At 36.7% G+C, this 14,077-nt stretch overlaps 1 protein-coding gene across 1 annotated transcript; it reads right to left on the reverse strand.

The window, feature by feature from the left end:
- Positions 1 to 1,481: 1,481 nt before the first annotated feature.
- LOC128379869 (interleukin-31 receptor subunit alpha) lies at positions 1,482 to 9,325 on the reverse strand. Its single transcript, XM_053339508.1, has 15 exons — positions 9,316 to 9,325; positions 8,645 to 8,701; positions 8,420 to 8,543; positions 8,167 to 8,321; positions 7,925 to 8,064; positions 5,926 to 6,067; positions 5,685 to 5,770; positions 5,365 to 5,572; positions 4,751 to 4,939; positions 4,510 to 4,641; positions 4,210 to 4,371; positions 3,343 to 3,486; positions 3,152 to 3,230; positions 2,106 to 2,187; positions 1,482 to 1,967 (listed from the first exon to the last, which is right to left on the reverse strand). The coding sequence occupies exons 1-15, from the start codon at positions 9,323 to 9,325 to the stop codon at positions 1,482 to 1,484; spliced, it is 2,196 nt and encodes a 731-aa protein (XP_053195483.1).
- Between the last annotated feature and the right edge of the window lie 4,752 nt (positions 9,326 to 14,077).

Here is a 14,077-nt window from a genome sequence, read left to right on the forward strand (position 1 = left end):
CCTCTAGCACCACTATGAGGTTTACATTTGTTTAGTTTTTCAGTTAAATGTACAAGCTGCAAACAATACACGGTGGTGAAATAAAAGAGTTAATCCATCAACACTGAGTAAGAAAATTGCATTGCAAAGTTTTTACAGCGATTTTAAAAAGTCATGGCCTGCAAATGATGGCACATTCAGTCACTGATATCTACAGATGGTTATAATTTAAAATAATACTGTTTGTTCAGGAATGTGTAGTAATGTGCAGTTCATGTGCAGTTTGTACAGAAATCAGAAGATATTGTTCAAGTACTGTGTAGTAAGATCTTTCCTCGACTCAAACTGATCTTCATGTCTTTCTTGAATATATTCATATGTTTGGCATTGCTCACTCAAGTGTCCATTTTCATAGTCGTTTTCACAATTATGTAATTCCCTTCATTGCTAGTGCACTTTTTGGATGATTTCCAAATGCTGTACGTCGTGATACTGCTTTTAATTCATGGCCTTAAAGCGATGATTCTGCGTAATTTCAACCTAGCGTCATATGCACCATGAGGTCTATCTAAACACCACCTCAGCCGTTTATTTTCATTTGGTCCGAGAATAGGCAATCAACCTGTCAATCACGACGTAGCCACGCCCTAATGCATACCCTGCTTTATCGTCAAATATAAAATCAGGGAGGACAAAATTTCACAAGTTCTGGTCCTCTGAAATGAAGCCAATGCGGAAGTAACTTAGAACTGCATTCTCTCAAAAGGCCACCAGGGGGAGACCGTTTTGGTGTCAAAAGGACTTCCGTCTCTATACAAGTCAATGGAGAATTGACTTCTCACTTGATTTCTAACCTCAGTAAACGTTTTCAAAATGTGTTTATGGTCTCAATCGCTAGTTTAAAGCCTTCTTCAATGCAGTATGATGTTCATTTGTGACATTTTGGCCTCCCTGATTTTATATTTGACGATAAAGCAGGGTATGCATTAGGGCGGGGCTATGTTGTGATTGACAGGTTGATTGTCCGTTGTCCTCAAGATCCAGCCCTCGCAACCTATCGCAACCTCCCCGCTCCGCCCATGGCCCCGTCTCATGCCCATATAAGTAGAGTCCATGTTTTTATTTTTCCCAGCATGCACCTGAAATTTTCGAGATGGCACTGCCTAGATTCGAAACTATTGGCTTCCGAGCAGCAGTCCACAAACGTCAAGGATGTTACATCCATATCTTTTATACAGTCTATGGTAAATACCCTATTTGTACTACTGTAGAAGTTTGATAACAATCCAGGAATTATTAGTGGGGTCATTTACGAGATACACTGGTGGTCCCATTAGCGCCTGTACTAAGCCATTCGGTTGATGGCTCTAACTCCACTATTTTCCGACCAACTGAAAATAAACGGCTGAGGCGCTGATTAGATAGACCTCATGGTTTATATGACGCTAGGTCGAAATTACGCTGAACCATCGCTTTAAGGAAAGGCCCGTCCCAAACTGTCATCAAAAAACCGTTATTACCTCATCAGTAACATTCCAGTCTTCTACAGGACTGGTACTGAATTGACGCACATAGTCCAAGTCTGACCTCACCACAGTGAAGTCTATGTCTTCTGGCTCGCTTTCCATGTCCTCAGTAACTGATGTATTCGCCGGCGTACCCTGAGGCATCGCCTGCTGAAACAGTTCCATTGTTGTATATTCACTTGAAAAGGCAAAAGGTGAACTTTGGAGGTTTGTCCGCTGTGTTTCCGAGAGCGTGTCTGCAGGAACGCGAGGTATGTCATCTCCAGTGTCGTCATCATTGTCTCTTTGGATCCAGTCATCTAAAGTCATTTCTGGTAATTCTTCCTCATCCTCACAGTGATGGAGAAGAGGTAACGTTGATTGTAATGTGCTTTCGGGGATCACAGCTTCTTTCTCAACTACATGAAGACTGTCCGTGTCCCCTTCTTCCACCTTCAGGATGTTGATGGCCTCTAGGACTTCCTGCGTGAGCAAAATACAAATACACTCAACATCTGACGGTGGTTTATTGGAGCAGTAGGATGATTTCAGTTTACTGTATGATAGTATGGGAGCCTGAGAGACCTGCCACAGTTATCTAAAGCATAAACAGATACTCACCAGCTCAAAGGGCCCATCTATTTTCTGCATTGTGTTGCTGTTTCCAGGGTTAGGTATGCTTGGCCACAGAATATGTTTTGTCCTAGATAAAGTAGACATAATGTTTAAAATAGAGTAGGACAGTTATACTAATTTAAGCCTGTCTTATATTATCAGTTAGCAACAGCTGCCCAAATAAACACTGAGACAAGTGTTGCTTGTTGCAATCATTCATCCTATTCATATGGACCATTAGATCATCTCTAAATGTGGTTACAGTGTCCTTGTTTTGAGAAAAAATGTATTTAAAAGATAATATGAGGCTTCAAGAGTCTGAGTTAGTCAAAATAAGGGAATATTTTCCACCGTTAGTCATTTTAGTAAAACAAAAAAAAAACCTCTTTGTGTCTCGACAGACTGTTTTCCTGTTCAGCTGCAGTGGAAGGAACCCGTCTCACACCAGAGGAAAGTAACTGGTCAGGCGTTTGGTTTCTATGGGTAACCCCCGCCCTCCCCCTCCATCATCCACGCTGCACTAACATCAGCCTTGCTTAATTTGCATACAGTAATTCATCAGCAATCACTCATGACTGCAGTTTTATTGTTGCAACACCAAATACAAGTAGAAGTACAAAGTGAAACATGTATATATGATACTGAAACTGCGTTGGTCTTGCTCTCATACACACACACATGCTTACAATACACATGTGAACTAACTGCTGGGTACTTTGGGGGAATACAACAAAAAGAGGGAATTTTGCACTTAAAAAATACGGTAACTTTGAAAAACATTCACCTAATTTGACTAATTTGCATGGCTGAATCCTCATATTATTATATCTTCAATTGAAATATATATATAAAAGTTTTAAATACATTTTTGCACAGACGGAGACTCGAGCATTATTTGATCTTCTAAGCGAAGGAGAAATGGGTTAGGGTTAGGGTCAGGGTTAGGGTTAGGGTTAGTGTTCATATGGGCATCTTACTGCTGTTTTAGGACAGATTTGATAAACTGAGCACATATCCTGTAAAATAAATTGTTGGTGACTGATAAACTGTACCTTTTTATTATCGGCGTTCCAAATATCAGCACAGTGACCAAAACTGCAAAGACTGTGATAAAACTACCGAGACTAAAATCTGTAGAAACAAAGAAATCAGAAAATGGACACTTATTTGGTATTTTATCCAAATATAAATATCAAGTTATTCAATTTTATAACTGGCTGAAAAGTTATTGGATCAGTATAACCTTGATGATTTGTTCTAAAGACGATTGCTGCGCTTCGTCCTCCAGCTCCTGCCTGGGTGAACGCTGATATCTGGGCCTGGTACGCTGTGCCGCTTTTAAGATCTTCCAGTTTATAGCTGTTAAACTCTGGATCCACTGTGATATCTGTAATGAAAGAGTAACAGAAATTCCAATTGCAACTTGGGCATGTCTACTTCAGAGCAGGACTGAAATTCCAAAAACCGTATTATTATCAGACATTGATGGTCCACAGTCCACAAACTCTGTTTCTCTGGTGATCCCCTGACTTTTCCACTAGTTCCACCATTAGGTTGACATTTTTAATTGTGAGTGAAATAGCTTAACAACTATTAGACGGATTGAACCTTCCAGCAGCCAAACTCTGGCTGCAATCAACAGTCATGTTATAAAAGGTCAGAAAATAGTGAAAAATGTGAATCACTGTTTCCCAAAAACCGAGGTAACATCCTCAAATGTCTTGTTTCATTTTGACCAACAGTCCACAACTCAAAGATATTCAATTTACTATCACAGAAGACTAAAACAACTAGGAAATACTCACATTTGTAGAAGCTGCTGTCAGAGAATTTGGACACTTTTGTCTTAAAAATGACTCAAAACAATTACTTGATTGTAAGAAGAGTTGGAGATTGATATGACGATTCAATTAAGGAGCTAATTGTTGCAGCTTTTAGTCAAACCATCAAATTCTGTATCAGACTACTAAAGCCACGAACTGCTTATGATGTAGCGGAAATCGTGTCCTTTTTTTACATCTTTATCTTCACTTCAGGATACCGAAAACAACTAGTAGCCTAACGTCTGCTTCTGCAAGTAGTGAATTCATTGAAGGTGGTTGGTGCTTACTTTTCTCTAGATGAGTTTCCCTGTATTGATACTCAATGTAGTGGATTATGTAACCCAGCAGGAAACCTCTGATGTCTTCCTCTGGGATGGTCGACCACTGCAGCCCGACTGAATCCAGCATCACACTGTAGCTACTGATGTTTGTGGGAGCCTTGACAGGTGCTTTGGAAACACAATATCAGCAAGTCAGACTGTTTTCTTACAGATTTTTAATGCAGTAATGATCTCAATCTTTCATTTTTAATCCCAATGAAAGTATAAAACTAAAACCACTAGAGGAGTAAAAGGCCTGGTACTTACATCCTTCAATGAAATAGAACTGCGTAGTCCCATAGGTGCTCTCACTGTTGTTTATATACTTTATGTTGCAGGTGTCCTTGTTTGATCGTATATGGAGGGTGATGCTGTATCTCTTGTAAGGCTCCAAAGGCTCTGGTTATTCAAAACAACCAAATGGATTTGCTCAGAGAGAGAGACTAAATATATTTCATCACATGACCAAATGATGTGTTTTTTTTTTGTTTTGTTTTTTTTTACACACCTGTTAAACCAGATAGGATCCTTTGGTTCTCTGCATCCTGATAAAAGGACATGTATGCTGCTGTTTCATGCTCCTTTGTCTTCCACTCCACACAATAGCAGACATACTTTTTAATGAGGTCATCTTTCCAGTAGATAGTAAATGTTGTATTATCGTGGACCGTCACGTTCAGCTTCCCTGCTTCTAGATCTGTGATGACAAATTTATAACATACTTTTTAATACTTTGAGGAACAAAAATAACAGCTTTCCACAAAGTTTGGTGACAATTTAGGCATGGGCCGGTATGAGATTCTGCCGGTATAATAACCATAAGCAAAAATATCACGGTTTCACGGTATTGTGGTATTGCGATTACAGCTCTAAAATGTTCCTAAAAGGAAGAAAAAATAAAGACAATACAATTTAACCTGAATATACACTGTGATGACAGTGTGGGGGTCGTTATACTCTACGCTACAGCTGCACCACCTGAGGGATTTCTGACCAGCACTTTCTGTCTTTGACCAGACAAAAAACATCTCATACCTTAGGAACGGTATGACAGGAAATTTGGCGGTTTCGGTTATCGTTATCATCTCATGCCTAGTGACGACTAATATGAGATAAAATCACTGTGCGTGCCTTCTTTCTGTGGTATTGTGTGGTTTACGGCAGGGGAAACACTGGCATTGTTGAAGGCGCTGATGTTGAGATGGTAAGCTGAATAAGAGAGAGTCAGTCTGATCTCAGGTCGAGTAGTCATCATCTGCTGAGTGGTGGCCTCTCCTGATGCTTTCCAGATGGTCACAAGGTAGCCGTTGTGCTGCTCATTTTCAGCAAACTATCAAGACATTGTATATTTTTTTTATCATTACCAAAGTGACATCAGTTACAGGTGCACAAAAAATATATTCCCTGAAGGTAAATTTGAGGAAAAGCATTAAAAAAATGACCTTCCATGTTAGAGAGAGCAGCCGGTGACCTTTTCCCTCTGCTATGTCTTCTTTAAGATTGATGATGAGAGGCTGTGTCGTCAGCTCTGAAAGTGTATCAAAGTATGAAATAATACATGTCAGCATTATTTGGCAGTATTGTTTCTTCCTCTAGCATACAATAGATATACTGTATATTACATAACATGGATAAAATAAGTCATTTCGCTTATAAAACCAATAAAGCAGAGGGTGAACTGACCTGATGAGACAGTGTAGGTGTCACTCCATGGGCACTGTAAGCACTTTGCATTAGTGACACACTGTATCTGTACAACATAGACTTGTGAGGTGTTCAGATTCTCCACTGTACATCTCTCTGCCTTTGTGCAATTAATCGACGACTGTGAACAACATGAACATCAATGAATGAAAAGACAAGTGATCGGAAACATTCACTTTTTTTCCCTCAAACTATTTTTTATTATTGTATCTGTAAACCGACATGCATGGGGTGGCGAGGGCCCATTCATCGCTGCTTGTGGCTTTAATTATTATCATTATTGTTATAAAACAAATTTTGCATGTGGCACCCTTAGAGAAGAAATTCAGCATCGGAAAATGTTTAAAAGGTGCGCTATAACTTTTATCATAAACGTCAATTCACACGTCATGATTGAGATTATGACTCAACCTGAGAAAACGGTTTCTTAGTGTCGGGGGGCATTTTTAAAGTCGAGACAAGGTCAACAATCTTACAGTATCTTGAGTTAGACAACACTTCAGAAGTTTCACAGGAAATCCTGCATTATGAACTTTTCCCCCCCTTTTTCACAGGTTTGAGTAATAAACAAGAAAACTATTAGCCAGACTACACAAAACATGCTAACGAATATCAACCACATAAAAAAAAACTACAGAACATAAAGACATTACGTGCTGTAATTTTGCAACTTTATAAGATGAGATAACCCAAATGTTACTTTGTCAAGGCTCAACAATACACATTTACAAACACAGACATGCACTGACAAGTACATAATATTACACAGGACAGAGTACAGTGTCGGTTTTAGTCAGATTAAGATGATGACAGCAGAGGAAATTACACGTTTTGACTTGATGTGGCCTGTGGCTTTCCTGACTGGGTTTAGTTTAGTTTATTTGGATCCCCATTAGCTGTTACCCAGGCAACAAATATGAGATGGACAATGGATTTCTTGGGTTTCTTGTAATAAACTGCACTTCACTACTACAAGTCGATGCATAAGTCTGATTTTTAACTCCTTGTGACACGACAATATAAAATCTGGCTGAAGTTTATCAGGTAAAAGTTGTCATTTCTCTAATATAGGATTTCATAAAGCACACAGATCCTTCCAAATATGTTTACAATAATTGCAAATATTACAATAATCACACTTCACTATTTAAATATTTGAGTGACAGTTTCAGTAGATTCTTTCTTTGACAGAAAACACATGAAATGTATATTGATGTATGAAATGTATGATCTGTTCATGATTTGTGGGGTTAAGGTCCAAATATTTTACTAGAATATATTAGAAATAAAATCATTTTCATAAAAGGTGACATCAGTTTCCAACATTAAATCCATTTTGCAACAGAAGTGTTAAAAGGAGCATTTAAATGATCTGTTTAAGGAGGCTTTTCAGTTGCATTATGGGAATAAGCTTGACCCACATGAGGAACCTCCGCTGCACCAAATATACATTTACTTTTTCAAACTGTGTCTCGTGAGTCCCCTCAAGTTCCTAGAAGTGCAAAATCACTCAAGTATCACTTTAAAGCTCAGTTCTCTCTGCAGAGTATCGAGGTTTCTAGTTTGAGACGCATCTATAGGAGACATTTACATACACGTGCAGTTCTTCTTTTTGCTAAAGAGGACCAGCCTACTTTTTCATATGGCCGTATAGTATGATATCTATCTCCTCCAATGAGACGATGATAAACAACATGAAGTACAGTGCAGACGTCATGGTCAATTCCTGTTCCTGTCCTAAAGAGAGAAACATGCTTTATCTTTAACTTTCTGTGCCACAGTAGTTATTCCACATGCATTTAAAAAGTAAGACTGTAATTTAACCACATTTCCAGGGACTTATAAGATCAACCAACTTCACTTTTATTAATTATATTCCTTCTTGGAGATATTTACTATTAAAAAACTTAAAACTAACCAAATGTAAATATGTTTTCAGGACTAAAAAGCACAAGTTTAACAGGTGTTTATTACTGACCTTGCTCCATAACAGGCTGCCCATTGCTTTATATCTCACAGAGTAATTGTCAATGAAGTAATCCTTTTGCCAGCTCACGTTCACATACAGTCGTCCAGAGTGGCGGCTGAAGGTTGCATTATATGGAGGACCACATCTCACTGAAATAAAAAAACAAAAAAAACCAAAGCTATATTCAGATCGGTCAGAGATTTATCATTAAAATCAGTGAAAAAGAAATTTAAGTTCTGATGAAAACTTACACAGGGTCAATGGTGAGCCTCTAAACAGAGCTTTGGTGCAGTTTGTTGACTCGCTGTTTTCAAAAACCTCTGCGATCATGTTGAGTCTTTCATATAATATGACCTCTGATGAGATTCCAGTCACATTTTTGTATTCTTTACAACTATTTGTCTTTCTGAAAAGGACAAAAAAAACAGTTTGAAAAAGGACAAATTCATTAACAGGAATCATTACACGTCATTTTTAAGTGTTTAGATGTCTTGTACTACATACTCTTGTCGTACGATGAGTGTGTATGTCTGTTTTACTGAGTGGTTTCCAGGTTTCCACTCACAGGTCCAGGTTTTTTTGCTAAGTGAACTATATTTACCAAAACAGTCTAAATCATGAACTCCATCTGAAAAAAAACAGGCAGTGAATAATAGTCACATTCAGGAAATGTTTGTTAAGATCTAGCTGATGATTCAATTTGGGATGACTCGAATGTATTTTCATTACCTGGATGAAACCTGCAGTGTTGATATATGGAAGAAATGTTCTTTGACTTGCATTTCACTGGAACACAGTATGAACATGGTGTGAAGCTAATCTCAGATGTTTTTTTTTTTTTTCTCACAGTAAGATCTCAGAATAGCTTAACAACTACTTGGTTCTCATGCTATAAGACATAGACATACTGTGACTCATTTAACATTGTTAATTTATTGCAGCAGGAAAAAAAAGCTGTTCATCTAATCAAAACTATGAGCAATAACATGAAACTTTTGCAACATTTGAAAAACAGTATGATGACTAATTATAAAAAAATCACGTTCCAAAAATAAACTTACCTGAAGATGGTCGAAGATTAGAGAATGTGGTAGTGCAGTGAGCAAGAATTAGACCTTAAATTGATTTAAAATAAAGATTTAGTTTGATTTAAGAAAAAAATACTGACTATTAAATACAGACTTTGTTCCACTGAGTCCTAATAAAGCAGGAAACTGAATTTAAGTCATTACAAAGACTAAGAATATGATTGTTTTTTGCATTCCCTTTAAATATTATATATGAACTACTAACTAATGTATCAATAGCACACCCAGAAGCAAGATGTATAGACTACTTACCAAAGATGAAAAAATATGAATAGCAAAATGTTGAGTTTAAAAAATCCAACTGAGTCCTACTGACAACCATGTCGCCTGGATTGACTGCAAAACTGAAAGTATGTAATCAAGAAAGTGTGTTGGAGTTTGTCTCACATGCTTATAACCCCGCTGCGTTTCACAGGCATGATGATGATGATGCACACTGTAGCTGCTCAGAACTGACGAGTGACGGACGAGGAAACCTTTTCAGGGAGTTTAACTCTTGAGTGTGAAGGGGTGGAGACACAATGTGACAGTTCAAAGCATTTAAAGTGTGAGAAAAAAAAAGAAAAAGCCAAAACACAAAACCTGTAATTCTGTGTGTACTTCTTCTTTCTGTGTATAGAGCTGCTCAGCATATGAAGTCGCACCATTTCCAAAACAAACTGACACACAGGAGGAAAAGTCATCAGTACATTTATAGCTACTTAAGAGAAACTACATACAGTAAATGAACTGTGAGCAGTAACTGAAAACTACTCAGAAACAAACAAACAGGAGGTCCAGAGATCATTGTGACTCAAAGCATGAATAAAAATAAACTCATATTCATTCTGAAATGTCTCTGTGTGAATTCAAGGAACTCTTCATTCTTATGTTGCTTTCAAAGAATCAAATGTTTTTATCTGGAAATTACAACTTGTGCCAAAGGTGTTAAAACTTCTCGCTTTGAATCGGAGGAATTCATTTTCCACTGAACAGTTTAATCTAAACAGACATACAGCATGTAGTCATTTATTTTAAATGTAAGTGGATCATGAACTGAGGCGTTGCACAAAATTGTAGAAATGACTTTTAATATATTTTCCATTTAAATATATTAGAAATTAGACCTTAAGCATCACAATACCTAATATCTACTTTTAATGACAATCAATTAGCCCAAATTAAACATACTTCCAGTGGTTGTTATATCAATTATGACAGTGGTTTTCAGAATAGTAGGAGAGGATCCAACATGTAAAACATCACCTCAACATGTGTTTTACGACAGCTGAAAATGAACTGCTAGTAAAACTCATTAGTGTCTGATATTCTCTTCGTAAAAGAGTTCAATCATCTTGTTGAAAATTCTCCTCTGTTTCCTCCTTTCTTGAAAATCCACAATCTGTCAAAAAGTTCATTTCAAAGAGTTTAACTGCTCCACTAAAGATATATCTCCCTCTCTTACTGTGAAGCTGATTCTCATCATGTGCACTATAGTTTCCTGGTTTCCACATAAGTAAGTTGCATACCGGATTGGCTTCCAAACTAGTTCTGATGTCATAGTATCCATATCAGTTGTTTCAGGTGAGCACAGAGAAACTTTCACAGAAAAAGCGTGCCAAGCTTTTCTCCAAATCTGACTGAAAGGGAAATTACCATGTATCAAGTAAGTTTTAAAACAACTGAGTTCCCAAGGTAGCAAGGTTGCAAGGTTGCAAGGTCACAAGGTCACAAGGTCAGGTGCCCAAATGAATATTGAAGCAGGTTTTTTCTTGTCATAATAATCATTCCTCTTGTTCACACTGACTCTAAGCAGATCTCCTTTAAATACCCCTAACAATGTAAATGTAGTGTTATCTAAAGTTAACATGAGGTTTCCTCTGTCTGGGTCAGTCAAATATAGTGAATGTCTTTTTTAGTAAAAACAGACAAAAAAAAAAAAAACTCTTCCCTTTCAAGGCTTCTTGTTCAGCTGCAGTGAAAGAATAGTCACACACAAAAAAAAAAAAAAGAGAGAAAGAGAATTTGGCTCTAAACTTGACTTTAACGTTGAGTGATAACTGCTTGATTTGTCTCATTTAGACGACTGACGCTTCAGGTGAAATTCAGATAAACCTTTAAACACATCACTTTACATTGTAAGTGCATTATGAAGGAATCTTCTAAAGGTCAGTATGAACAGGAGGAATCATTACAACAAGAAATACCCTGTGTATTTGTTAAGAAGGTTCTGGGAAAGCGACACTGAGCTTGAATCCAGCCATTGAAACACAAAACAAGAAGAAGAAGAAGAAGAAGAAGAAGAAGCAGAGTACAAGTGCATTCATGTGTCGTTCGATTTCCGAGATAGAAAGAAAGAAAGAAAGAAAGAGACGAACACTAATGTATTTTATTCTGCATGTTCCTCCTTCACTGCCAAAGTGCAAATACACAGGAAGTTCACTTCACACCTCACTGACTTCAGTTAGAGGGCCTAAAGAACGACATTAAAGCTCCTTATCATCATCTTGATCTTTAACACTGTATTTGAACAACGCAGCAGCTGTACAGCAAAGTTTGTACCTTGGTTGCAGTTGTGTGTAGATAAACAGAATTTCACTCAAGCTCTCTTCCTAAAAAAAAAAACGTATTCGATGCGTGCCTACTGCTATTCATACCACATAGCTGCTGACGGCATATAAACCTCAGACATGTTTTGCTTGAGGTATTCAAACCATTCAAATTAGGGGAACTGAAATTGAAGGAGGATCAAATGTTTCTCGATCAAACGAAGTGATTAAAACGAGAGGCTAACCCTAACCTTTTAAGATGTTGGCCACAGGAGTCAGGTCATTTCCGCTAAACAAGTTAAATGCCTGCCAACTCATGTTTTTCTCTCATAAGTAAATTTCCCCACCTAAACTCTTATCATCCTTAAGATCAGAGATGTACTGTAGCAAGCTTGTGGGTTACGTGAGTTAAAAGATTCTGCGGGTTAGTCTTACAGCTTTGATCAGGATCCGGCAGTGTGTGTTTTTTTTTTTAAGGTTGACACTTTTTCCTCTGTGTTTACTGCAAAATGTATTAACCTGGAAAAGTTGTTCAAAGTGTGAAAGATTTAATAAAATGTATCTGAGAAATTAAGATGATTTTTTAAAAGTTCAATTAAACAATATGCTTCAAACTTCCACATTCACCTCTTTTATATGAGGTTTTTGTTGAATGCTTTATAGATTTTTTTTGGTTGGATGGTGTGAAACAAGTCAGCCACACACATTATTATGACTGACATCAATTAGTTTTGACACATGGTCTATTAAAAAATGAAATTGTCATCTCAAATGTTCCTGTTTTTGGAGCAGAACTAGTAGTCCTGACTCAACCTTGACAAATTGAAAGCACAAAACCATATGATTATATCACTGTAAACTATTTTCACATCCCAGTATTGCTATGGCAACAGTAGTAAGACGCAAAACAAAACTGAAAAAATGAAATGAAAATTGTAAAGAAATGTTTGTGCCTCTGTTTATTTGTTTTAGTATCACTTTTTCATGGTAAACTCTCCCATTCAGGACAGATCAGGATCAGTAATCAGAAGAATAGAAAAGAATATTTTGGGTATATGTCAATTTTGGGCTAAAAATGGGGCGTTTGTTTTATCCATCAGCTGTTGAGAGTATGCAGGTTGTAGTTTAGCTGCAACATGAATGAAACATTATGAGAAGCTGCACGAGGTCATTTGCTGCAAACAGTACCCTCCTGTGGAGAGTCTGTGTGTGAGCTCATTTCTGTCAATACAAAGAGAAGTGAGAGAAGAGCTGTGAAGGTCAACTGTTGCAGCAAAGTTTTTTTCTATTCATATTTTAAGATTATCATTAATATGCAGACAATAGTGTGAGAGCAGCCCAAACAAAGAGTGCACAGTTCAGATGTGATATTTAGCTTTCATACAGTGTTCCTTTTTAAAAATACCTGTGATAGATAGATAATAATAATAGAGTCAGAATGAAGAAGAAAAAAAAACTGTTAATTAATGCACAGTACATTAAGCAGGAAGCAGAAAACTGAAGAACAGTGTGGTGAAATAAAAGTTTGTCTGGGGATATTTATACCAACATCACAGTCTGAGTTAAACACACTACGCAGTCACAGTTTCAAATGTCGTTTGAAACCAAAAAATATTGAAACGTTTGTTTATAAGGACAAACTTTACATAACTCCATGTATCAAAATTCTAAGTAAAACTCCAACATTCAAAATGTTACTTGTGTAAAAGTATTTAAAAACAAAATTTATGGTAATTTAAGGTATAAAAAGTCAAATTGTTTGATTGATGAACACGGCACATGTATATTATATTACTGTATTATTATAATTAATACATTACCGTGTAAGCAGTTGAAGTTTTTAATGTTAAGAATTGTTAATTTATTATTTAATACATGTTTTGATATAATTTTATACAGTTTATTTAGTCTCAGATTAGTTTTACTACTTTATATTTGTTCTGTTATTATAAGTGTGTCATCTGTAGAGCACAAACCCATTAAAGGTGCTATACAAGAAATACAAGTTACATTTGATTGATGATTAATTAGTATGTTACACTAAGAGGTGTTTCTAATATTTAGACTCATTCATATAAATGGGGAGGATGAATCTCTCAGAAACCAAATATCACTGTAATTCATAATAATTCTATAATAATAATTCTTCTAATAATTACTTTCTCCATTGATTGATTGATTGATTGATTGGTCCTTTAGTTATAACTTCTCACAGTTAAAGTAGATACAGTGCAAAACCAAACAAATTCAGTACATTGTGATATATTACCAAGAAAAAAGCAGCAAATCTTCACATCTGAGAAACTGGAGCCAGTCAATTTTTGGCTTTTCCTGGTTTCAAAATGCTAGAACAATGTATAATTTATCAAAAGAGTTCCAGATTAAGTCTGTCAGCTGTCAAATGGATTGATTACTGTCCTTAGAGTCACCTTGGAGTGGTTTAAAAATACCTGAACAAGTTAGATTAGAGAGTATGGAATATCTAATGAAATCATTTGCATTACCATCTCTAAATCTCAGATAATCAAGGACCTTCAGAAACTGTT

This window comes from Scomber japonicus, chromosome 19, assembly GCF_027409825.1.
Source record: "Scomber japonicus isolate fScoJap1 chromosome 19, fScoJap1.pri, whole genome shotgun sequence".
Lineage (NCBI taxonomy): Eukaryota > Metazoa > Chordata > Actinopteri > Scombriformes > Scombridae > Scomber > Scomber japonicus.

Coding starts and splice junctions, on each gene's coding strand:
- LOC128379869 (XM_053339508.1), bottom strand. Junction 8,065..8,166: donor AGGCTCACCATTGACCCTGT/GTAAGTTTTCAT, acceptor TTTTTATTTCAG/TGAGATGTGGTCCTCCATAT. Junction 3,487..4,209: donor GGAAACTCATCTAGAGAAAA/GTAAGCACCAAC, acceptor CTTTCATTACAG/ATATCACAGTGGATCCAGAG.